At 52.0% G+C, this 23,194-nt stretch overlaps 1 protein-coding gene across 1 annotated transcript in view; it reads left to right on the top strand.

The window, feature by feature from the left end:
* The window catches only part of AFDN (afadin, adherens junction formation factor), a 139,508-nt gene extending 116,531 nt beyond the window's left edge, over positions 1 to 22,977 (top strand). The window contains 8 exon segments of the mRNA XM_032651019.1: positions 765 to 959; positions 1,543 to 1,634; positions 1,967 to 2,152; positions 4,308 to 5,240; positions 13,428 to 13,541; positions 16,680 to 16,953; positions 20,137 to 20,221; positions 21,034 to 22,977. Coding sequence (XP_032506910.1) covers positions 765 to 959; positions 1,543 to 1,634; positions 1,967 to 2,152; positions 4,308 to 5,240; positions 13,428 to 13,541; positions 16,680 to 16,953; positions 20,137 to 20,221; positions 21,034 to 21,187 — 2,033 coding nt within the window. The 3' untranslated portion in view covers positions 21,188 to 22,977.
* Positions 22,978 to 23,194: the final 217 nt, after the last annotated feature.

The raw sequence follows: 23,194 nt of genomic DNA, 5'->3' as shown, positions 1-23,194 counted from the left end.
AACCATTATGATGCCCACTGTCTGTGAAATCACCACATACTTTGTATGTCCTTGGCTGGCCGTGTACATCCCCAGAGCCAGTGCCCTGGGTGAGCCCAGAGCCCATGCCTAATAGTGACTGCAGCCGAAGCACTGAGAGGCTGGACCAGACAAACACAAGGCCTTCACACGGCACTGTGGTTTTGCTTTTTTCATGACATGGTACTTAACATATTGGTTGTCTGATGTCTTAGTTTATAGTCATTTGAAAGAAGCAAACTAGATGATGAGTTTAGGACCAACGAGGGAAACTGTTGGAATAAATAATAGGTCAGGGCCGTTGAGTGAGAGGACAGGAAAGCTAAAAAGTAAAGAGTGAGTGATCACAGCAGTGCCAGCGGTTCCCGATGAGGACAGCGACCCTGGGTGATTAAAGGAATTAATGCGCATCGTAAAAGCTGAGGGAAGCGAGTTTATGTTTCAGCCAGAAGAGTCACTAACAGTGATCCTGTTACCTAAGCAGGTGAGCTAGTGAGAAAAGGAGCTTCGAAAGAGCAGTTTTTCTCGTCAGTGACCCTTAAATGTTGCTTCCTTTGAAAACTTCCTGGAGATTCTTCAGAAAGGTTTTACTTTTATATAAAAATCACCTCATTTCTTCTGGTAAAAACAGATGCTTACTTGTGGAGTTTTAAGTATTTGTAGCTTCACCTTTCCTTTAAGACTAAACGGTGTTTAAGATAAGATCTTGAACAAAGGAACAGATCTTGAAGGTGTTTTGATTTCAGTTTCAGATCGTCGTGGATCAGGTAAACCCCGACCAAAGAGTGAAGGTTTTGAGCTCTATAATAATTCAGCTCAAAACGGGTCCCCGGAGAGCCCTCAGATGCCTTGGGCAGAATACAGCGAACCAAAGAAGTTGCCTGGCGACGACAGGCTGATGAAAAACAGGGCTGACCACCGCTCCAGCCCCAACGTCGCAAGTAAGAGGAGCCTCGCGGCCCTTCTCCCGTTGAGACGCGCGCCCCGCCACGTGCCCGCTCACAGCCAGAGGGAGGAGGGCGCCCCGGCTTTGCTGCGCATAAAAGAACATTATTACCTGCGTAGATTAGCCAACTGGGATGTGTTCTCCATGAAAGATGCTGCAGCTAAGGTGCTAACAGGAAATAAAAACTAGTCCGGGAACTTCGATCCCTGGGTGCTCTGGGCAGGTACACGGATGAGGGGGGAGCACAGGTTGCTGGACGCCCCGGGGGGCAGCAGACAGTCTTTATGGTGTTAAAGGGTTGTCAGCAGGAAGCAGCAGCTTCCTGGGAGGAGACATGCCCCAGATACCAGGTCCGCAGATACAGCTTCGTGGCTCCGGGCTCTTGTTGATTCAGGAGGCGGGAGTGGGCGAGGTGAGCCCTCACCTCCACGCGCCTTGTTTCTGTGTCTGTGCTCTCGACACCTCGCTGGCGGCGTGCAGGTGCCCGGCGCGAGGTTACTGCCTGTAAAGAGCTCTCGCGAAGTTACGTCGGGCTTGTTTATTTAACATTAGCTTTCCTTCCTGTTTTCCACCAACAGATGAGCCCCCTAGTCCCGGTGGGAAAGGCGCCTATACCTCCGGGACAGCGGCCAAGATAACGTCCGTCTCCACTGGAAACCTCTGCGCTGAGGTCTGAGACGTGAACACACAGATGCTCCGACAGCAGACCCTTGGGTTCCCCCACGGGGCCTGAGTTAGCTAGGAAAATGTTCTCATGGTTTCTGGTTCCTGAGTGTTTGGGTTTTGAATTTTTAATATAATGGGTAAATGAGCTTTCAGTTAGTAAGTCGGGGCAAAATAAAATGTTTTTTAATTATTCTCAGTACAGGATCCAACACTTTAAATTTTTAACACCGTTTGTAAAATACACGGATCCTACTTTAAAAGAGGGCATTGGAAATTAGATCAGTCTGTGGTACGGCCTGCGGAAAGCTCAGCTTCCTTCTCTCCGCCCATCTGCAGGAGCAGACCCCTCCTCCCCGAGCCGAGGCCTACCCCATCCCGACGCAGACCTACACCAGGGAGTACTTCACCTTCCCGGCCTCCAAGTCCCAGGACCGCACGGCTCCCCCTCAGGACCAGTGGCCCTGTTACGAGGAGAAGCCCCACGTGCACACGGACGGCAGCCACTCCAGTACTGCAGTCCAGGTGAGAGGGGCGGGGTCCCGCCACGTCCTTGGCCCTCCAGGGGACCAGCTTGCGGGAAAACGGAGGGATTTCCGGGGCACAGCTGACACTTTCTGCAGAGCAGCACTGCTGTTCCTCTCTTTGTTTCTCTCGGGTTTCGTGGTCACCTGAGGAAAAGAGGGCATAGGAGAGAATACTGAGCGTGAAAGGTGGTTCTCTGCTCTCTTGCTAAAGGCTTGACTAGGGTCTGTAGGTGAGGCTCACTGATCCTGGAGTGGGGCGGGGGGGAAGCAGGAGGCGTCCCCGGCACTCGGCGCGCATCGGCGGCTGTTCCAAGCCCCGGGAAAGCTGAGACGGCCGTGGTCCCGCCCGTGAAGCTGAAGCTGAAGCTGGGGTGGGACGCTCACCTAGACCGTAATTACGTGAGCTGGGTTCTGAGCTGAGGGTAAGAGGCCCGAGGAGGGTCGCCTCGGCAGGGGCAGCGTGAGCGAGGCCGGGAGGAGCCCCGTCTGAAGGGCCCGGGCAAGAGTCGCCTGGCTGTTCTGTTCGCCCTGAGGCAGACCATCTTCTGTGCGTGGAGGCACGGGGGTTGGACAGCGCCAGGGACCTGCATGCCTACGGCCTGTGAGTGCTGTTTGCCTCGGCCTCCCAGTGTGGGTAATAAGCGCCGGAGGAGGGCCAGGGAGCTGAAGGGTCACTTACGTGGATGTTGAAATGACCAAGAATTTGACAGGACTTATCGCCGGGGGTGGGGGGGGGGGTGGTGAGTGGGCATCAGCAGCGAAGTGAAGTCCTCGGGGAAAGCGAAGGATGACCCCGTTGTCACTGGGCTGCGAGGGCTAGCAGGCGTGTGGTCTGGATGCGCCAACTCCAGAGCTCTGTACTCGAGAAGCGCCGTCCACACGCAGCAGGCGGTCTGGTCGTGCTTTCGTGTGAGCTGCAGGTCGTGCGCCCAGTAGTCAGAGCTGCGCTTCTGCACACACGGCAAAGCTGTAGAAAATGTGGGAAGTACATGTTCCATTTCTCTAGCAGGCTGCTGGTTTTTCAAGTGATATATTTCATTTTTTTGTTCTTGGTGTGCCGTTTGAGAAAAGAGAAATAGTTTATTTTCCAGATTTGCGTCTTCAATTTCTACTCATTAATAGGGCTGGAAAGAAAACTGTTTGGCTGGGACATCATAGCAGATCATTTTCTGGGGGCTTCCCTGGTGGTGCAGTGGTTGAGAATCTGCCTGCTAATGCAGGGGACACGGGTTCGAGCCCTGGTCTGGGAGGATCCCACATGCCGCGGAGCAGCTAGGCCCGTGAGCCACAACTAGTGAGCCTGCGCATCTGGAGCCTGTGCTCCGCAACAGGAGAAGCCGCGACAGTGAGAGGCCCGCGCACCGCGATGAAGAGTGGCCCCCGCTTGCCACAACTAGAGAAAGCCCTCGCACAGAAACGAAGACCCAACACAGCCAAAAATAATTAATAAACTCCTACCCCCAGCATCTTAAAAAAAAAATCATTTTCTGTCGCATCACGCCACTTTCAGACGTGCCTCTTCCACGCGCAAGACTAGCCTCGGAAGCAGGTGTACTCACTCTGTCTCGTACACGTGCAGCGGGTGTGTCCCTCAGATCATCCCGCCGCCTTTCTGAGACTCGGGTACAGGCTCATCCCTCCTCGCCACGCCCGGCTCTATGTGCTCGTGGGCCCATGGTCAGCTGGCGGGACTCAGAAAGTCGCGGATGGGTCACGTGGCTAGCATTTGATAATTAGTCTGAGCGCTAATTAGAATTTCACTGCAGAGAAGTAGTTCTTGTCGCTCTTCACGACACCGGACTAAGCACATTCCCGTGTGTCTGGCACCGCAGTGCAGACGCCCGTGAGACCCCAGAACAAGGACGGTGCCGGATGTGGAGAGCCCGAGCCTTCGTGCATTTCGCTGTTTGGCCATTGATGTGGACAGGACGCGCCGCTTTCCTTTTCCCCTTTAGCTTTCTAACAGATACAGACGTCCTCTGGGAAAGCGCCGTCGCGGGATTAGCGCTGGGTAGGGGCAGCCTCGGCCCGTCCTGTACGCTCACCGCACACTTTCCCTAACACTCCTTTCTTCCTGAGCTGAACTGTTTATGTACTTTCAGTAACTTCTGACGGTGGCTGAAACACAACGGTTTCCCGTTTTCTTTTTCCAGCGTGTGACCCGGTCCCAGGAGGAGCTCCGGGAGGATGTCGCGTACCACCTGGAGCGGCAGAGGGTGGAGGCGGCGATGGAGCACAGGTCTGACAGCGGCGACGCGTGGCTCAACCAGGGCTCCTCGCTGGGCTCCAGCACCTCCAGTCAGGAGCACCTGGGCCCCCCCTCCAAGGCGGGCACCCCCGCGTCCACGCTCACCAAGAGCGGCCCTGGGCGCTGGAAGACCCCAGCCGCCTCCCCGCCGGTGCGGACCGACCCGCCCCCCGGGCGCTACGGCGATGGGGACGGAGTCCCCGCGGACCCGCCCCTCCCGCCGCCTCCCACCGGCGCCCAGGTGGCTGCAGAGCGGAAGAAGCGGGAGGAGCAGCAGCGCTGGTACGAGAAGGAAAAGGCGCGCCTGGAGGAGGAGCGCGAGCGCCGGCGGCGGGAGCAAGAGCGCAGGCTGGGCCAGCTGCGGGCGCAGGCACCGCCCGTCGGGCCCCCGCCCCCCGGGCCGCCCTCGCCTGCCGCCCCGCCCGCCCCCGCCCGCCCCCCAGCCCCAGACACCGTCATCCGGGAGCTGCAGCCCCAGCAGCAGCCGCGCACCATTGAGCGCCGGGACTTGCAGTACATCACGGTCAGCAGGGAGGAGCTGGCCTCGGGGGACAGCCTGTCCCCCGACCCCTGGAAGCGGGACGCGCGGGAGAAGCTGGAGAAGCAGCAGCAGCTGCACATCGTGGACCTGCTGAGCCGCGAGATCCAGGAGCTGCAGGGCAAGGCCGAGCGCTCGGCCGAGGAGAGCGACCGCCTGCGCAAGCTCATGCTGGAGTGGCAGTTCCAGAAGCGGCTGCAGGAGTCCAAGCAGAAGGACGAGGACGACGAGGAGGAGGAGGACGACGACGTGGACACCGTGCTGCTCATGCAGCGCCTGGAGGCCGAGCGCAGAGCGCGGGTAACGGGCCGGGCGGGCGGGTGGGCGGGCACGCGGCACGGGCTCCCAGCCTCCGCGGGGCGTGGGCGTGGCCGGAGCCGCTGTCCTGCGGCGCCCGGGCGAGATGCTCTGGGCACGAGTGCTGGAGAGGCGCTGGTTCTGCTCGGTCCGACGGCGCTTGACAGCTGTGGGGCGCCCACTGGCTGCGGCCGGCCGGCTGGCACGTGGGTGGAGAAGACGCGTTAAAAACTGGTGATCACCGTGATCAGGGGTTGGCAGCGTGTCTTTCAACGGCCGCAGAGTAAACGTCTCTCAGGCTCTGTGGGCCGGACAGGCTGTTAACTGCCCCGCTCTGCCGCCGTCGCCGGCACACGGAGGCAGGCGTGCTGTGCCCTGAAGCTTCATGCCGGGACGGGCTGCCCCTGGTCTCCATGGTCCCTGCTCCCCAGGGGTAGCAGAGGGGCGGTTCACAGCTGCAGGGTCAGGTCCGACGTCACGGCCCAGATAGATGGAGACTCTTGAGTGTTATTAAAAAGTGCTACGCAATTAGATGTCAGTGGTAGCTTAAAGGGAGTGAGAACTTATTCATGGTTCTGCGTGTTATAGAAATAGCTTCTATTCCTTTTGTGTCGAGTCAAAGAAAAAAATTTAAATTTATATTAGTTTAATGCAGTCGCTTGTTAAAGTGCCACGTCTGAGATTCTCTGTTACCCTGTGTATCAGGAGAGTTGTTGACAGAGAAGCATTTACTGGTATTAATTTGCAGTGAATGCTAGGGACCATTTTATGTTAATGCACTTTAGTGATTTTTTTTTTTTCAGATATAATGCAGTATTCTGAGAAAAAACAGCAAAGGGCATGTCCTTTTTGGCTTTTGGATTTTGTTTCTAATTCCACCTCTGATGTCATCTGTACTGGAGACCTAAACCAAGGGTCTCCTGTCCCGTCAGACCCTTGAATCTTTCCAGCTCAGGATGAAATTCAGTCCTGGAGCCTCGGCACTGAGTGCCTTGAGCCGGCACTGTGATGCCTTTTCACTTTGCTCTGTGAATTATTTTCCTGAATGTCACCGCACACACTTCTTGTTAGCTCTGTGTTCTCAAGCAGACGTATATGTACCTTGGTCCAAAATTCAGCTGGAATTTCTCTGAGGAAACTTAAATTTCTTAAGTGAAGGTCTAAATGGTAAACATTACATTGTTTTATTAGTAGTTTCCAAGTCGTCAGTAGTAAATGTCCTCAAAAACAACTGTATTTACCATCAATACTGTTTTGTTTGAAAGAGCAGCTGTTTGATGAAGGACTGTTTACTTTCTGCATAAGGGTCCTTTGAACTATTTCCACTTCCTGGTCAGCACTCTGGCCCGTCTGTAGGCGGTTAGCTGTGTGCCCGTCACGGCTGCCCACCCCTGCTCCACCCGGGTCCTAGTGGATGCGCTGCAGGTGGGCTCCCCGAGAGGCTGCTGTGGCCGTGGCCCTGGGGCTCTATCCCCACAATGCGAGGCAAGAAGGCTTACCTCTGACGCAGCCTTAGCTCTGAATCTAAAGCTGATGTTTATGGTAAATGAGTGGACGTCATTAATATTTACTGTTGAGGGAGAAGTTAGAATCCACGTTGCAGTATTTCTATAATTATGCTTTCCTCTGAAGGCTAAAATTTTATTGAATGTCTCTCAGTTTTTCCAAATGATTAAAACGCTGAATATTTCAAAGCCTCTTAGTATGAATTACGATATTTTACGGTAGTTTAAAGTATCTGTGTGTTTTATCATTACTTATTTTAAGATTAATATGTTAGTCTCCAAATAAGAGAGCTAAGGGAAATTTTACTCATTTTAGTTGCTGTGTGTCTTAATAATAAAGCTCAAGGATGTAATACCATGTGGGCATTTTTCTATTTCTGAATACTGGAAATTGGTCTGTAGTGTCCGTACTTTTCTCACTGGGTTGTCCTTCAAACACAGATGGAGCATGGGAACCACAGATACGCTGGTGGCGGATACAGATCTAAACTGAACCTTTTTTTCACACTTCATCTTTCTTTTCTTTCCTTCTCTGTTACCTGCAGCAGACTGCTATACCAGCAATCTCTGTTCTAGATTTGGTATGTTCTTGTTTCTTTCCCTTGGGTACTTTTTTCCTGTCTTGATTTCCTTTTTTTCCTTTTAGTGGTGGTGGTTTTATGTTTTCAGTAGATCTGGTTCTCAGGGGTGTCCTAGATCAGGATCTGTAGTTCCCTGACTCTAGAAGCATGCTTTTGAATGTGTTTAGATTTAGTCATTCTTTGCTTTTCTCTGTTACTTTTTAACTGTTACTTACTGTTTGTTTATGGTTTTGACCTTTACTCAGTTTTAGTCATAAAATTCGTACTCTGTATTCTTACGTACTCATAAATACATAGGCAGATGAGAAATTTTGCAGTGAGTAATCTATTTTTTTCTTGTTACATTAGAAATACGTTTTAAGTATTCATTATTAGAAGCTCAGTTCAACTGGTATTGACATTGTTTGCCAATTAAGGTGTAACTGTCTGTTGGCAGAGAAAGAGGAATTTCCAGTAAACATTTATTCTGTGTTTTCTTCAATAACACCACATGATTTTAGTTTAGTTTATCAGCCATACCAGTTCATTGCCAAAAAATGCTTGAGGTCGCACTCTACTGTAACTGTGATGTGTTTTATGTCCATAGTGGGGAAATCGGGTTGGTCATTTAGCACCCTCATGCTTGAGGGCGGTACCTCTCTCGACTGCCAGACACTCATGCTCTGGTGTATTGATACTGACTTTAAGTCAACATTTGTTGGTCAGCTTTTAAATGATATGAGGCCAGTATCTGACAATACTTTAAAAAAAATCTCTGACTCCAGGTTTGACTCTAATGGCCTTTTCACCAAATAACAGCCCTCCTTTTTTTGTTTTGTTTTGTTCTTTTTTTTTTTCAATTTAAATAGCATGATGGCAGTGTCACTCCAAAGGGAAACCTCTCTTGAAAACATCTCTCCTCGATGACTGAGAGGCATGTTTTCTGGGCTTTGTGTTTTTCTCCGTATGAGACAGAGATGAGAAGTATCTGCTTCTTTCCCTGCCTCTCTGTGTGTTAAGGTGTCCGTATGGAAGGGGGTGGGAGACACCAGTCAGTCCCACTCGTCTCTTCGGGTACCAGGTCCTTGTCACACGCGTGCAGGCCAGGCAGCCTGGGGCCTCAGCCTTGAGATGCGCCGACTGCGGCCCCAAGAGAGTCGGGGCAGGGCGGGGGCGGGGGGCATGGTGGTGACAGGTGAGTGACAATACCCAAGGGTAAAAGGTGCACTAAGATTTTTATTTCAAAGGCGTAGTTCGGGTTTTTCTTCCTTTAAAAGACAGTTATTTCGAGTGCTGATGTTGACGGTAAGCACCGTGTTTCCGAGCACTTCTCAGCCTGATTCCCCAGCAGAGGTTGAGCTCTTGCCTTGTCCCGGGGGCTGTTAGGCACTGGGCCCCCGGGGACGATGGGGACCAGGTACAGGCGTGTGCCCACTTGTGTAGAGCCCCGCCCGTGCGGTCCATAAGGCCTTTCCTTAGGCTTTGTCCCGGGATATTCATGGTGACGCGTGGGATAAATGGGAGCTTCGGAGAGGTGGTGAGGCTGCCCTGGCGGCTCTGGTCCCCGGGTCCCTGAGTGCCCGTCGCCCCACGTGGGCCCAGGGCCGCCCTCCCCTGCGCTCACCTACCTCCTCCCGGGCCCGAGCCTCCCGTGCACTTGCATACGGGACAGGACGGCGAGCTGCCTTCTGCCGCACCTGCCGCTTCCCCGCTGCGCCCGACTCTCCCAGTCGCCCAGTCGCCCAGTCTGGGGAGCCTGCGGTTGCCATGGCGCCTCTCCCCTCCCTGCAGAGGGATTCCCAGCTTCCTGGGAACCTGACCACCTGCAGAGTGCCTCGTTTGCGCCCGGGCCCGTGCTCCCTTTGCAGACTCTCCTGCACGTGGCCGCCGCCGCCCGGCAGGTCGCAGAAGCCCCGCGACCCTGCAGCGGCCCCCTGCCCCTCCAGAAGCGCCCCGGGTCTCCCGGCCCGCAGGACGCCTCCCGGGCCCACCCGGCGCTGCGGCCGCGCCTGCTGGCCCTGCTGACCTCTGAAGGGCAGCCGGTCCTGCCGCCTGCAGACCGGAGGGGAGCTCAGCCTTCACTGCTCTAGGCGGCTGGGTGACCGCTTCTGTGGCCCTCTCGTCCGTGACAACTGCAACGTGCGCAGACGAGAAGGGCAGGCCTAGTACCCAATGTCGTGTAGACTGAGAGTAGGGATCCTGACCAGAATATTCTGGGTTCATATTTAGTATTCTTTGTGCTTCACGAAAATGCTGCTCATAAAACGGTTACTGCAAACCATCTTTCAAGGAGATGCTTCCGAGACCAGCGGTCTCTCAGCTGGCCCGTCGCAGCTTCGCCTCCTGCCAGTTGAGTGGTTCATCTTCCGTCTCAGATGACGCGACAGCTCACGGGAAGAATCCCTCCCCCTTGGGTAGAGCAGGGAGGGGGTGTTTTCAGAGACGCTGTGGGCTGCCTTCTTGTTTGGCCTTTATGTAGAAATTGGCCATAGCCCTCCGGAGCATCTCAGGTATGGAAGCAGTTGAATTAGACGCTTTGTAGAAACCTCAAGCGAGAATCAGTAGGAACCGTAACGGAGAGTTGTACCTGCGGAGGGGCCTGTCTCAGAAGGTAGCAGAGCGTTCTCTACCTGTTCAGGTGGGAGACCCTGCCCGGGATGTTGAGGCTGGAGGGTAGACACAGCCCACCTTCGGGAAGCGTCAGTCTTATTCAAGGAGGAGAAATAAGTTCATACTCAAACCAGCATGTGTGCGTTTGGGAGTAGAACACGAAGTTCCTGTGGTTGTGTCAGGGGGAGAACAGATGCCCTAGGCGAACGTCACATGTCTGCTCTGGGCTGCTGTGAGCCACGCTTCTTACCTGTCTCTGCTGCTGGAGTAGGCCTGCACCTGTAGGTCTCCCCTTAGAACTCTGGACAGAATCATATTCAGTTACAAAGAAGGGGACGGCTGCACCCTGGGCAGGGAGCCCCACTGACGGAGGGCCGAGAGCTGGTGACGCGGCAGGAAGCTGCGTGTGCTAGGACAGGACGCCAGAGTCCTGTCCTAATAAGTGGCCTAGCGGGGCCTCTCTATCTGGGGGCCTTAAAGTTGTTTTAGGGTGAGTATTTTTAATGGGTGGGAGCATAAGCCGAAAAGGCCTGCAGAGAGAAAGGGTGATGTACTTAACAGACTTACACTGGCTTTTCAGAGAAAATGTCAAAACGTAAAGGATGTTTTGGCCCCGTTTTGTATTCAGATATTTCAACATGAAATTAAAGATACAAGTTACTGTATTTTTGTGGAACAAAAGTATAAAGTGTAGGGCTTCCCTGGTGGCGCAGTGGTTGGGAGTCTGCCTGCCGGCGCAAGGGACACAGGTTCGTGCCCCGGTCCGGGAAGATTCCCCAAAAAAAGTATAAAGTCTAAACACACAGACCTCAACGTACTATTTTTTTAACTATTTTTTCCGGACTGCCTCAGTATCGCAAGGCCTTGGGTCAGGCTTGCGTGCTGCTTTCAGAATCCCAGCCTAGTTCTTGGTTGGAGTAGCTTCAGTCTGGGCTGTCTTGACTCACTCTATAAGAATGATTACTATGTCTATTCAAGTCTAGTTGCCCCAAGTAGAACTTCCTACGAGACTGTTTGGATAGCATGCGACTTTTCGTTCCTTTAATGTGAAACAGCGAGCTTGTCTGCATTTCATGTAACCTCACAGTGTTCAGGCCCCGTCAGGCACTGGCTCTCAGAACCATTAACTTCCCAACTTAAGTTGAAGTGCCCTTTAACTGTTGTGAGACCTAACCGTACACCTCGGTGTACCACCCGGCTCTGTTATGTGGGGGGAAAGTAAGAGGTTCTCTTTTCTCTCTCTCTCTCTTTTTTTTTTTTTTTTTTTTTTTTTTTGAGTAAAGCAGCATATTTTTGAAAAGCAAAACAGCCTGTGTTTTGAAAATGAAAATACCTGAAACAGCTTATCAAAGAGTGGAAAGAAACTGCCTTAGTTCTAACAGCACTGGTTCATCTGCTACCTTAAAATAGAAACCAGTGAAACAGCACGAGGGGAAGTCTCCTTGTTTACCACCGTCAGGATTTTAAGAGAAAATGCCTGTTGATAGATTTATAAGATAGAGTGCTGTACCTTTAGTTATGAGAATTGAAATGGCTCTGATTTCTTAAAATTATCCTGTTTAACTTACAGGAGCTGATTCAGTGTGTACTGATTTTCTTGCTCAGAACTTGTTTTTCATCAGGTCTAAAAAGTACTGATAGAACATAATGAAATTAGTTTTTGCTTTATTGGGTAACAGAAACACCTCTGATGCATTCGTGCAGTTTTACATCCTTCCACAAATTACTCTTCTGCACGTGTTTAATGTGATCAATTGCTGTTGTATTTTGTTATTTTTATTTGGGTGCTGTGTCCCATAATTTGTGCTGATGACTCTGAAATTCCTGGTAAGTCCTTTCCTCTGCGTCTCCGCACAGCAGGGCACTTCTGACTGCTTCCATGCTTCTTAATCATTAGCGTCTACTCCTGCTACAGAACCTCCAAAACCTAATAATTATCCTAGCATCCTTCTAGGCTTATACCTAGAGTATACTAAAGAGGTAGTTAAATTAATTTGTTCTCCTTGAGAAGGGAATTTTAATTTTTTTTCTGAGATGTTTTATTTTTGTTCACTGACATGAAAAAGTGTGATTACACAAGTTAGTCACTTTCCCACCAGATACAGTTTTTGTTCCACAGAAGCCAAGCAAGAGTCAAGTTGTTCGGTTTTTGTTTTTGTTTAGGAAAAAAATACACTCCGACAGTTCAGATCGAGAAGTTAACGTTTTCTGGTTTTGCTGTGAGTAACCTATAGCATAGCTAGTGGTCATGTAGATGCTGAAGTACACCGTGAGTGATTTTACGTCAGGGGTTCCTGCCGTGGTTAGAGGTTGAATTAGATGGCCTCAGTGCTATTTTAATTTCAAATTTTGAGTCACCTCTTGTGCCACGCCCAGGTCTGGAACAGAGAAGAAGTAAATGGCGAATGCGAGCTTTTCCAAGTCGCCGTTACCTTAGGCTGTAACTACGAAAGTAGCTGTAGCCTACGGACATGGCGAAGAGAGACTCTTCCTCTGTTCTCTGCTAGTCAGCGCTTTTAATTCGCGGCTCCCTGAGGCGTTTTCGACCTGTAGTGTACAGCGGAGTGTGACCAGGAGGGCACAGGAGCTGAAAGCCGAGTAGAATTCGTCTCAGGGGTTTGAAGGTGTCCTTAAGTATTTGAATGGTATGAAGGACAGATACTAAATTTGTTTTGTATTGTGTCAGAAAGGCAGAACCTGAAGGACGAAAGATAGACAGCGATGAGGTGATGAATTTTAGAACAGCAGGAAGGCTTTTGGACTAGTAGTTAACCACTGTCCCGGGAGGCAGGCTGTAGGCCCCAGAGACACTGAAGGTGCTCGAACAGGATGGACAGTTACTTGACAGACATGTAGCAGGACAGAGCTCCAGTAAGGTTCCTCCCGAATTTCAGCTTCACATTCTGTGAATCAGACTTCGGGGGATCCCTGAACTGGGAAGGAATTCTTGGCGTCTGGGGTGGGACCCAGAGGGAACGGATGGCAAAGGGCCAGGACGGGCACGGGCGGGAGGAGAGCTAGAAGCCGTGTCCCTGAGACGAGGCGGGCCGCTGGCCCGCTGGAGCTTCTGCTGCCACGTGGGCCTCACCCCACCCCCATCCAGAGGCTAGTGTTCACCTGTCACGGGCCGCGAGAGTGGGGAGTCTTCCTTGACCTTCACGGTGGAAACTGAACCGGGGCGAAGGGAGGGGGTGGGCCAGTGTGTCTCCCGGCTCCGTACGCTGGAACCCGTCTCTGCCTCCACGTGAGCTGTTTCAGCTGAGTGTGTCCTAGTGAAAGAACTGCGCTGTTTCACGTGTGAGCGTCCAGGGTAAATGCCTCCTCCTCTGAGCCACAGTCGATGGAAGCGTAGTTCTGGAGCGGTGGGGACGGAGTCGTTAGATGGCGGGCTCAGGTGTCCGCCGTGACCTCCGCCTGGTGTCTGTCCTCAGCCGTGCGTGTGCTTGTGTCGTGTGCGCGTCCTGTGTCTGGCGCTGGGACGCTCCGGGCGCGCACTGAACGGGATCTGTCCTCAGTTGCAGGACGAGGAGCGGCGGCGGCAGCAGCAGCTGGAGGAGATGCGGACCCGGGAGGCTGAGCAGCGGGCCCGGCAGGAGGAGCAGCGGGCCAGGCGCGAGGCCGAAGAAAAGGTCCTGGTGCTCTGAGGGCGAGGGGTGCGCGGCTGAGGGTCCCGGGACGCGCAAGGGGGCCGCCGCTGAAACTGGAGCCCGGTCGGCCAGCCGGGCCCCGGCCCTGTCCTCTGAGCTGTCATCCCTTTCTCCCCGGGGCTGTCCCCTCCCCCTTCTCCTCCTGGCTGTCCCCCCTCCCCCTTCTCCTCTGGGCTGTCCCCCTCCCCCTTCTCCTCCTGGCTGTCCCCCCTCCCCCTTCTCCTCTGGGCTGTCCCCCTCCCCCTTCTCCTCCTGCCTGTCCCCCTCCCCCTTCTCCTCCTGCCTGTCTCCCTCCCCCTTCTCCTCCTGCCTGTCCCCCTCCCCCTTCTCCTCCTGGCTGTACCCCTCCCCCTTCTCCTCCTGGCTGTACCCCTCCCCCTTCTCCTCCTGGCTGTCCCCCCTCCCCCTTCCCCTCCTGCCTGTCCCCCTTCTCCTCCTGGCTGTCCCCCCTCCCCCTTCTCCTCCTGACTCTCCCCCCACCCCCTCTCCTCCGAGTCTTGTCGCTCAAGCTTGTGGACTGTGGGGCCTCTGTGTGCCCAGGGCTCTGGCCTTTGCTGGACGGGGTCCAGCTTGTCACTGTGAAGGTGACAAGTGTCCAGTTGTTCACAGGGAGGTCTGGCCGTGGGAAGGACAGGAAACTAGGAAGTCACTCTGTTAACCTTAAGGGTTTCAAATCGGTTATTTCATGACTTAATTCTGGTCAGGGGTGAAGAAAGCAAATGGCTTATAGAAAACACGATACAAGGAAGTTTAATTTAGTGTGTAATCTGGTAGATATCCTGAGTTATTGCTTTGTTTCCATATGTGGGTTTCTGAGATTCAGGTAATCCCTTTAATTGCTTTTAACATGACAGCACACTTGAGCTCCCCTGAGAAATGGGTGCTTGGTGATGGTGCCCTCCAGGCCCTGCCGTCTGTGGGCGCGTCGCCACGGCTCTGGGCTCGCTTCTGGGTCTCTCCGTGGTCGGCCGGTCCCTGGACAAGGTGTGGGAGAAGCGGGCCTTCCGTTACTTCCCTTCTGTGAAGGCGGGAGCTCTGAGGTCATGGCTCCTGGTGGGGAAAGTCCAGCGAGCACCCTCACAGCGCACCCTGCAGGAGGAAGCTTGGGGGGCTCTGGTAGTGATGGGGTCTGTGGGGACGCGACAGGCAGAGAGTGAGACAGTGGAAATGACGGATGACTTGGTTAAGTGCGAGCCAGGTAGATGACGTGGGCACACCTGCACTGAAACGAGCCATGTCTACAGTTTTGGCCTTTGCCATTCCTGTCATCATGCTGTCGGCTGTGCCTGAAGAGCTTGTGCGCTGTTCCCAGAGTCTGGGGTTTCGTGGTGAGGCTCCCCTCGAGCTTGTCAAAGTCAGTAATGCGTCTAAGGAAATGGGGTTTCCACAGTTTGAGCCACTAGACCCGGGTTTTACAGTGTCTGTCGTGCTGCTGTCCCGGGGCTGCTCGCAGGGTGTGCTTTCCCGGCCGGGCCCCTCAGCTGTCTGTCCCACCTCTGCCTGAGCCCTCGGCCACCTGGGAGTAGTGCCCGCGGGGAGGCGGCCAGGCCGTGTTCTCCACGTTGGGAAACTCCTGGGTTATTTGACTTTTTTCCAGTGTGCGTTCTCACAACTCGTGATTATGTCAGGTGCACCTGTGTGTGGGTAGCTGCTTCTATAATTGAGCACTCAGTGTAAAAGGAAGCCGAATAGCCTATTTTTTATAGAGAATGTCCAAAATTGATGGGTTTCTCTGTCCTAGGAAAACGTGCCATTCACTTTTGGGTAGAATGAAGTCTCCTCGGTTCATGTGACTCTGCCTGCTCTTAGTGTAACTGAAAGAACGTGTTGTGGTTTCCCTAAAATGTGGCCAAGTGAGCTTTGTTCACATAATACTAAGATTCCTCACAACTCCACTTAAACTCTGCAGAGGTCGTTCCAGATTTAATTCCCCACTCTAAGAGAACGCTCATTTTGTGTAGAAAATAAGGTAAAAATGTTTTTCCTTCAGGGTGTCTCAACATAGGGTAAGAAGATGAAGTGAGAAATGGGGCCCAGGGCCAGGGTTGAGGCTGGCATCTGTTCTTAGCGTTTTCTCCCTCAGAAGGTGAAGCTTTGCCCACTGTGTACTCGTGTGTGTGTGTGTGTGTGTGTGTGTGTGTGTGTGTGTGGTGTGGAGGGAGTAGGGAGAAGACACAGTGTGCAAAGTGAAATGGGGACTAAAAACTTCAATCCTAACGCCAGCAAGGCCCCTAAAATTCGTCACCTTCCGTTGAATGAATTTCAGGTCCACTGTACTTCCGTTCTGCACATTGTACGTTGAACATTCCTCAAGTTAAGGCAGATTACTGTTTGATCTTTCGGCTCTTTTCTTCTTCACTTTTTTCCTGTGTTCTGAAACTTTTGTCAATCTTTAACAAAACTGTGCTGTTACTTTTTTCAATGTTAAACTAACACTGTCAACTGTAGTTTGTGCAGATATATGTCAGAAAAAATGTACAGTCTGTGTCAAAATATATTTGAATATCTTGTTGCCTGGCTCTCTCAATTTTCTGTCTGGCAGGGAGTTTATTAAGATTTGAAATAGCAATTAAAAACCGTGGAAAGCGTATTGGTTGTGACCTTGGAAAGATGAGTAATGTTTTTTTACAGTTCGGGGTTTCCTAGTCACTTCCCTCTGAATACCTAGAAGTCAGCCAGGTGACGTAATCACGTCCTTCTTGTCAAGGAAGGACCGCTCTTCTGAGCTTACCTGGGGTTCAGTGGAAAAGCACCCAGGGCTGCACTTCGGGAAGTGCCAGCTCTAGAAAGGCAGGTACAGCCTAGTTTTGGTGTGCCTGTGTCTTTAAACTCAGGAGTGACAGGTAAGTTACTGTCCTACCGGCAACAGAAGGAGAGAGAGAGAAGGCAACAGAAGGAGAGAGAGAGAAGCGGCTGGGGATGGGACAGCCACGTGGTACCTGGGGCTGGGGCCCTGACAGCTCCTTCATTCCTCCCTCCCCCGTCCCCACGCGGTCTGGCGTCGGAGACCGAGTCCCAAGGGAAGACGGTGTCCGGGTCCATCCGCCTTGGTGCTGGGGGACCCGGGGCGGGCCCGTCCCTTCCTGCCCGCTGACCTCGCGCTTCTGTCCACTGCCACAGAGGCGACAGGAGGAGGGGTATTACAGCCGCCTGGAGGCCGAGCGGCGCCGACAACACGACGAGGCCGAGCGCCAGCTGCTGGAGCCCGAGGAGCTGGGCCTGGGCCGCCCTCCGCTCCCGCGGGGCTACGAGCCCTCGGCCCCCGCGCCCCCGCCGCCGCCCCAGCGCACCGCCTCCTACCTGCAGGCGCAGGTGCTCTCCCCCGACGCCCTGTACACCGCCAAGCTCGTGGCTTACACCGAGGAGGACGACAACGAGGACGGCGGCCCGGCAGGTCAGGATGCGCCTCCCGCGCCGGGCCCTCCCCGCGCCGCGGCGCCGGCCTGCGGTGGCGTCTTCCTCTCCAGCCCACCCCCCGCCCCTGCCACCAAGCCGAGCTTCTGCCGTCTGTCCGGCTGCCCCTCCGCTCCGCTGGGCTCGCGCCGCCCGCCGTGGAGCGGGGCTCTCTCTGCTCCACCGCAGCGGGAAGGCTGGCGTTCCTGCTCTGGGGCAGGCGCTCTCAGGGCGCCAGCAGTGATCTCCGCGCTGGAAACCGTCCCGTTTCCGCAGTCAGCCGGCAGCGGCAGCCCTCCTCCGTCCCCCTAATCGCTTGAAGCGCTGTTGGTCCCGGCCTGCGTCCCCTACCTCAAATAAGTGGATGCGCACTCGAGCATCTCGGCGTCCACAGTTAAATTTCTTCCTGTCGCTAGTGCCGTCGGCACCTGTGTACTTCCAGCTGTTTAACACACGCAGAACTTCGCGTTGCCGGCTGAGCCGCCCTGTCGGGGTGGGTGTGAAGTGACCCCCGCCCAGCCGGCCCTGTCCCTCCCCGTCCCTCCCACGCTCATACATCCCGGCCCTGCTGGCCAGGCCCAGGGGGCGTGCGCCTGCCTCTGGCCGTGACCCTCCGTGGACCGCAGAGCACACCCACGGGTGCCGCAGGCCCGTGTTCCTAATCAGCTTTGGAGACAGAGCTGAAAGTTAGATGCCTTCTCAAGATTCAGGCTTCAGCCTGATCTGGCCACTTTAAACATTGGGAGGCTGGCAGTAGACATGCTCAAACTGAGTCTTCTCGGTTCTGCAGAGTCCGTGCATCGGGCTCCTGGCAGTTCTCAAAGAACTGAATAGTCAAACTGAAGTAACCGTGACTCGTAGGTAAACGAGTTTTACTAGGATCTTTCTTGCCACCTGAGTCAGAGCTCTGATTCACTTGGAAGGTTTAGTAGATAAATCCTTAGGTCGAGTCACTTAGAAGCCAACGTTAAATCTTTTTGTAAAATTTCTGTTGCAAATATCTAGAATGTGGTACCTTTAAAGACCTGTGTGATAATAGCAATTTTTGAAGCAAGATGCCATCAGACTACAGGCTGAACCTTAGATGTTTTGTGAGTGCCGTGACACAGGTAAATAGGTTTGGTGAGGGATATTGTAGTGTGGTGTCACTTCTAGCCGTCTGGGCTTTCAGTCACATCACCAGCCCTTCTTCTATTTCACACTAAAAGTACCGCATGGGAGCAGGTTACACCCTGTGTCTGGTCGCTCCTGCTTCTTGAAGATTCCTCGTAAAGTGCAGAGCTGTCTGCGTTCTGCCCTCGTGTCCGCCAGCTCCCCCACTGTCTCACCCTGTTCAGCTCCCCCCTGTACCATGAGCCTCTGTGGCCTGGACTCGGTTCTTCCCCTGATGCTGTGAGGAGTAGGGTTAGGGTACGGATTGGAATGGATGATGTCAAATTTTAGCATAGCAACGTGTTAAAAAGTGTTCTTTACTAAAGCTCTTTGAAAATGATTTGAAGAATGTGTAGTCCTGGGCTTCCCTGGTGGCGCAGTGGTTGAGAGTCCGCCTGCCGAGGCAGGAGACGCGGGTTCGTGCCCCGGTCCGGGAAGATCCCACATGCCGCAGAGCTGCTGGGCCCGTGAGCCATGGCCGCTGAGCCTGCGCGTCCGGAGCCTGTGCTCTGCAACGGGAGAGGCCACAACAGTGAGAGGCCCGCGTACCGCAAAAAAAAAAAAAAAAAAAAAGTGTGTAGCGTTACTTCATATATAGTCAGCTGAAACTATTCGATACTCTGATTAAAAATTCTGAAATTTTTCAAGAACTGACTTTTACCAGTGGGAAGAAGCAAGTATTCTTAAAGCTCAGAAGGTAAAACACAACGTTTTTAAAGCAAAATGAAGGGAAAATGTAGAATTAAAATTGAAAGCTTTCCACTCTGCAAATAATTTATCTAAAGGCCCGGAAGAGATTACTTTAAGTTAGAGATGTGTTTCTCTTTAATCTTTTGAGTCTCTGCGGAGGGTGACTTCCCGGGCCACGATCCGGTGGCCTGCCTGCACTAACTCGTGAGGGAAGAAGATGCGGTGCATGCAGGGACCCGTCAGAAGTGACTGAGCTTCGTCTTGGACGTATCAGACATGGCTGCACGTCACACGCTCCTTTTATAAAGGGAGGAAAGAAACATAAGCATTCATTTTTGTGCAACCTGTCTGAAAAGGATCATTTTAGTGTTGAAATACTGTGATGGTTTTGTGGCCCGTTTAATCCAGCGCACAGCGCTGTCAGTGTTTGCTGAGTACTTTGAGCGTTTATTCCTCCACCCTAGGTTATAAGCAAAAGATTTTCCAAATCAGCAAGATTTTCTTGCTGATGTTAACAGTTAGCAGAAGTACCTCAGTACTGATTTAATCATACATCCTCAGTGGCATTATTACCTTACGTTCGGATGCATCTAAAGCTTTTTACGTGCATCGTCTCCTTTGATCTTCAGCGGCCCTTTGCAGTAGATGGGCACGTGGTGCTGGTACCAGGCCAGCCCGTGTCACTCGCCCACAGTTACCGGCCGGGCCGTAGGCCAGGTGTCTTGACAGTCACACCATGCTGATTCAGGTCTCCTTTTTATTTTGTCAGTGATTTTGTATATACAGCGTTAGTATCAAACGTTAGGGGGGTTTAGTACCTTATTTTTTTCAAAAGTTTTAAGAATTATAGCCGTTTATTTTGTGGGGGAACCATTCAGTAGCTGTCCTGGAAAGAGGAGCATTACTTCTTAATCTTTGGGTTACGTTTGCTGTCGGTGATTTTGTAAGAAAATTCTTAGTGTCGGGAGTGTCTGAAGAATTTTGCCATCTCCCCACCTGAGTCAGTCTTCTGTGGATTTTTATTGTGAATTCATGATACTTACACATTTTACTTGGTTTGAACTTTTTGGCTGTTACCCCCTAAGACTTCTTTCTGCTGGTTTCCTCTCTAATAATAAAAGGCAGCAGGCCAGGTACTTAGCACCTTGTGGGGGTCCCGATTGGGTTGCTCAGGCCACCGAGGGATGTGAATGTCCAGTTGATGGATCTTTTACTGATTTGAAGAGCCTTTGGCTGCTTCATTCAGGACTTAAAGACGTCATGAGCACTGCATCTTCATCGTGAGTGAAGTTTGGGAACTAATGCAAGTACTTTAACTTTGACTTTTCCTTTTATGGGAAAGGACCAGACTCTTACGTGGGATCTGCTGGAACACTGGTCGGGACCCATGACGTTTATCGCGATCCGAGAGAGAAACTGTCTAAAAGGTATTTGCTAGAACTTGCTAGAACTGAACTTGTGCTGGACGGGTGTCTCGTCCTCGAGGACTTTTTTCTTGCACCACCGTTTACGAGGCTGGGCTGAAATGTCAGACTTCGTCGTCAGCTCAGGTGTTTTCTCGTTGTACGGAACTGCGTGAGCACAGAGGCTTTGTTTTATCCTGTGTCGCTAACGTAGTTCTGCTTCAGACGGTGCGTAGGTACCAGGCTTTCTGGTCAGAACTTTAGAAGCAGCTGTTCGCTTCCACCAAAGAAGGTCGCAAAGTCCAGGGCAAAAAGCCCAGGTGTCCTGATGGACCGCGAAAGGCCGCCCCCTCAGTCTTCAGCGAACGTCCTCAACTAGGTTTTAGTCAGAACGGCTGATGCCCAAACAGTTCTTAAGTCATTGACGTTGAACTAATCCAGAAGATCTTCAGCATCTTGCTATAGCTTTTTATGAAGTTAGTATGTTGATCGATGCCTCTCGGATACATGTAGGATTCATTAAAATGCTGGGTTTGAAAACGATCCTCTTTAGTTCACCTCAACTACTGAGCAGCACCTGCTTGCTAAAACGGAAGTTGCTGGCCTTTTGAGAGTTGGGTATGACTGGAGAAAGTTAACATTTTAGTAAGGAGAACATTTTGCCCTTTTTCTGCATGGGTTTCAATACAGCCCACAGGCAGGAGCGTGACAAAATTTAACAAAGAATGAGTCTTCGTTCTAGATTTTACTTAATTGCGTATTACGTAAACTTAGCTACTCCTCGACGGGTTATTTCTATTTTGAAGAGTAACCCTCTGCATTTCCTTCCAATGCAGCCAAGACGCGGATGTACCTGGGGGTCCTGGAGCCCCTGAAAACCTGACGTTCAGAGAGCGCCAGCGCCTCTTCTCCCAAGGCCACGACGTCTCCAATAAAGTGAAAGCCTCTCGCAAATTAACGGAGCTGGAGAACGAGCTGAACACGAAGTGAGGAAGGCCCCTGTGTCCAGCCCAGGCCTCTCGCTGTGCTTCCGGGCTGCGCCTGCCCGAAGGATGGGGCGGGCCACCTTCCCAAGCCACTAGAAGCGTTGGCATTTGGAAGCGTTCCAGCGCTAAGAAATTCCATTTTATTTTACCAAGAGAGTGTCATTTCTACAGTTTAGACCCAGTCTGCTTTCTTCATTGTCTGACGCCCACGAAGATAACGTTTTCTCTTAGTTTCTCTTTTAGAGTCTGGGCCTGAAAGGGGGCAGAATGAAGGGCAGTAGAGGATAATGAGATGCTTCTTCTCCCCTGTCTTCCCCCAGGGAGCACAAAGAAATCCTATTTCTGTTCTTTTTCTGAAGCCTTATGTTCGCTTATCAGACAGAATAGCCTGAACTCCCCACGCTGTCGTTTGCACCGTGTAGCGGCACCTGCAGTCTCTTTTGCGGGAGAGTCAGGTTTCACCTTCCAGGAGGGACCACGCGGAGACGCGCTTGTGTGCTGAGGAGTCCACGGCTGGCGTCCTCCTGTCCCTGCAGCCAGGAAGCAGCCCAGACCCAAGCGTCCTCCAAGTAAGATGCTCCATTCTGCGCCCTACAGGGACAGCCCTCCGGCTCAGCTCTAGTATTTGATTAAAACAAGTTTCTCCAAGAAGAAAATTTTGAGGATTTAAGCTTAGGAAATTTTATTTTTATAAATATCAGATTATTATTATTATACCAGTAAGTCATTGGTGATTTTGAAGATGGCAGTTGCGTTAGAAAGTTAACTGTTTGAAATATTCCAAGGGAATCTGTAAAAGAGGACATCTTTACGGAACAGTGTTGACATGAATAGGAACAAAAATATCTAAGAAGAGTGAGAGCTTAGTAGGTGACACTTGAGCACAACTCAGAAATTCAAAATTTGAAAAAGGACTGGATTTACATGGATCTGCTGCCAGGGAAAGGAAGGGGCTCGATTGCATATGGCGTCTGTAATTTAAACACGGTAAGAGAAGCTCGTATGGCGGTTCAGGCTATTCGTTTACATTCTAATAGAGTTATTTAATGTTCACGTATGGAATTATTAGTTACCACTGTCACTTCTTCAGCTGTGAATACGTGGCTGGTGTTGGGGAAACGGACCTCACTTTGTTTTATATTATGTGATGTTCAAACAGTAAATTACTTTGTGATTAAGAGCAGATGTTCTATTTGACAAGCCCTGCTGTGGGTCTAGATGATTTTTCTGTACCATGTTGTCCTCTTGCCAGTACGTGTGTTAGGAGAATACACACACTTTCACGAGAGCTATATGGCAAGTCATTAAAACGCGAGTGTAAATAGTTTCTGTGTCTGTCAGGGTTCTTACTTGGAAGTGTGCTTTTACCATCTCCCTTGTTAAGTAAGAGAGTAAAGTGGTTCTAAGTGTTTATGAAGGATTTGCCTGCTTGCTCCTCCCAGACGTCTTGAGAGCACTGGCAGCCTTATGGGGACTAAATCCACGCCTTCTCTAAAGAAAAAGATGCAGGTGAGCTATTATTCTGTTAATATATAGAAAAACAACAAATACACCTAAGTACATGCAAGTACATGTAAATATTTACACGCAGGGATATTGGTATGTGTGGTTGTAAACCCGTACACGTGGATTTGGCCGTCCTTGGACGATTAGGTCAAATGTGAATATGTGTAAAAGTGCGTGTCATAACTGTGCATTACTGTGGAGAAGACATCAGAACTGCTGTAGTTTTCCATTTCTACTGTATTTCATTGGCAACCTATTTTTAATAAACTTTGTATGTATTTAAGTGTACTCGCTATGATTTTGACAGTGCTGAAAAGATTGCCTTTGTGCTGTCAGTCCCCCTCCCGTCTCCCACTCCCGTCCACTCATCCGTCCACCGGGCATCAGTCCCGTCCCGTGTCAGTCGGGCGGACGTTCTCCATCCCGATCGCACAGACGGACGGACGGAGGGGTCCCGGTCCCCTTGGCCGCGGCTCCAGTGCCCAGCCTGCGGGCGTCCAGGACT

This window comes from Phocoena sinus, chromosome 12 (assembly GCF_008692025.1).
Source record: "Phocoena sinus isolate mPhoSin1 chromosome 12, mPhoSin1.pri, whole genome shotgun sequence".
NCBI lineage: Eukaryota > Metazoa > Chordata > Mammalia > Artiodactyla > Phocoenidae > Phocoena > Phocoena sinus.
The sequence above is the reverse complement of the archived record's forward strand: the minus strand, read 5'-3'. Positions and strand labels throughout refer to the sequence as shown.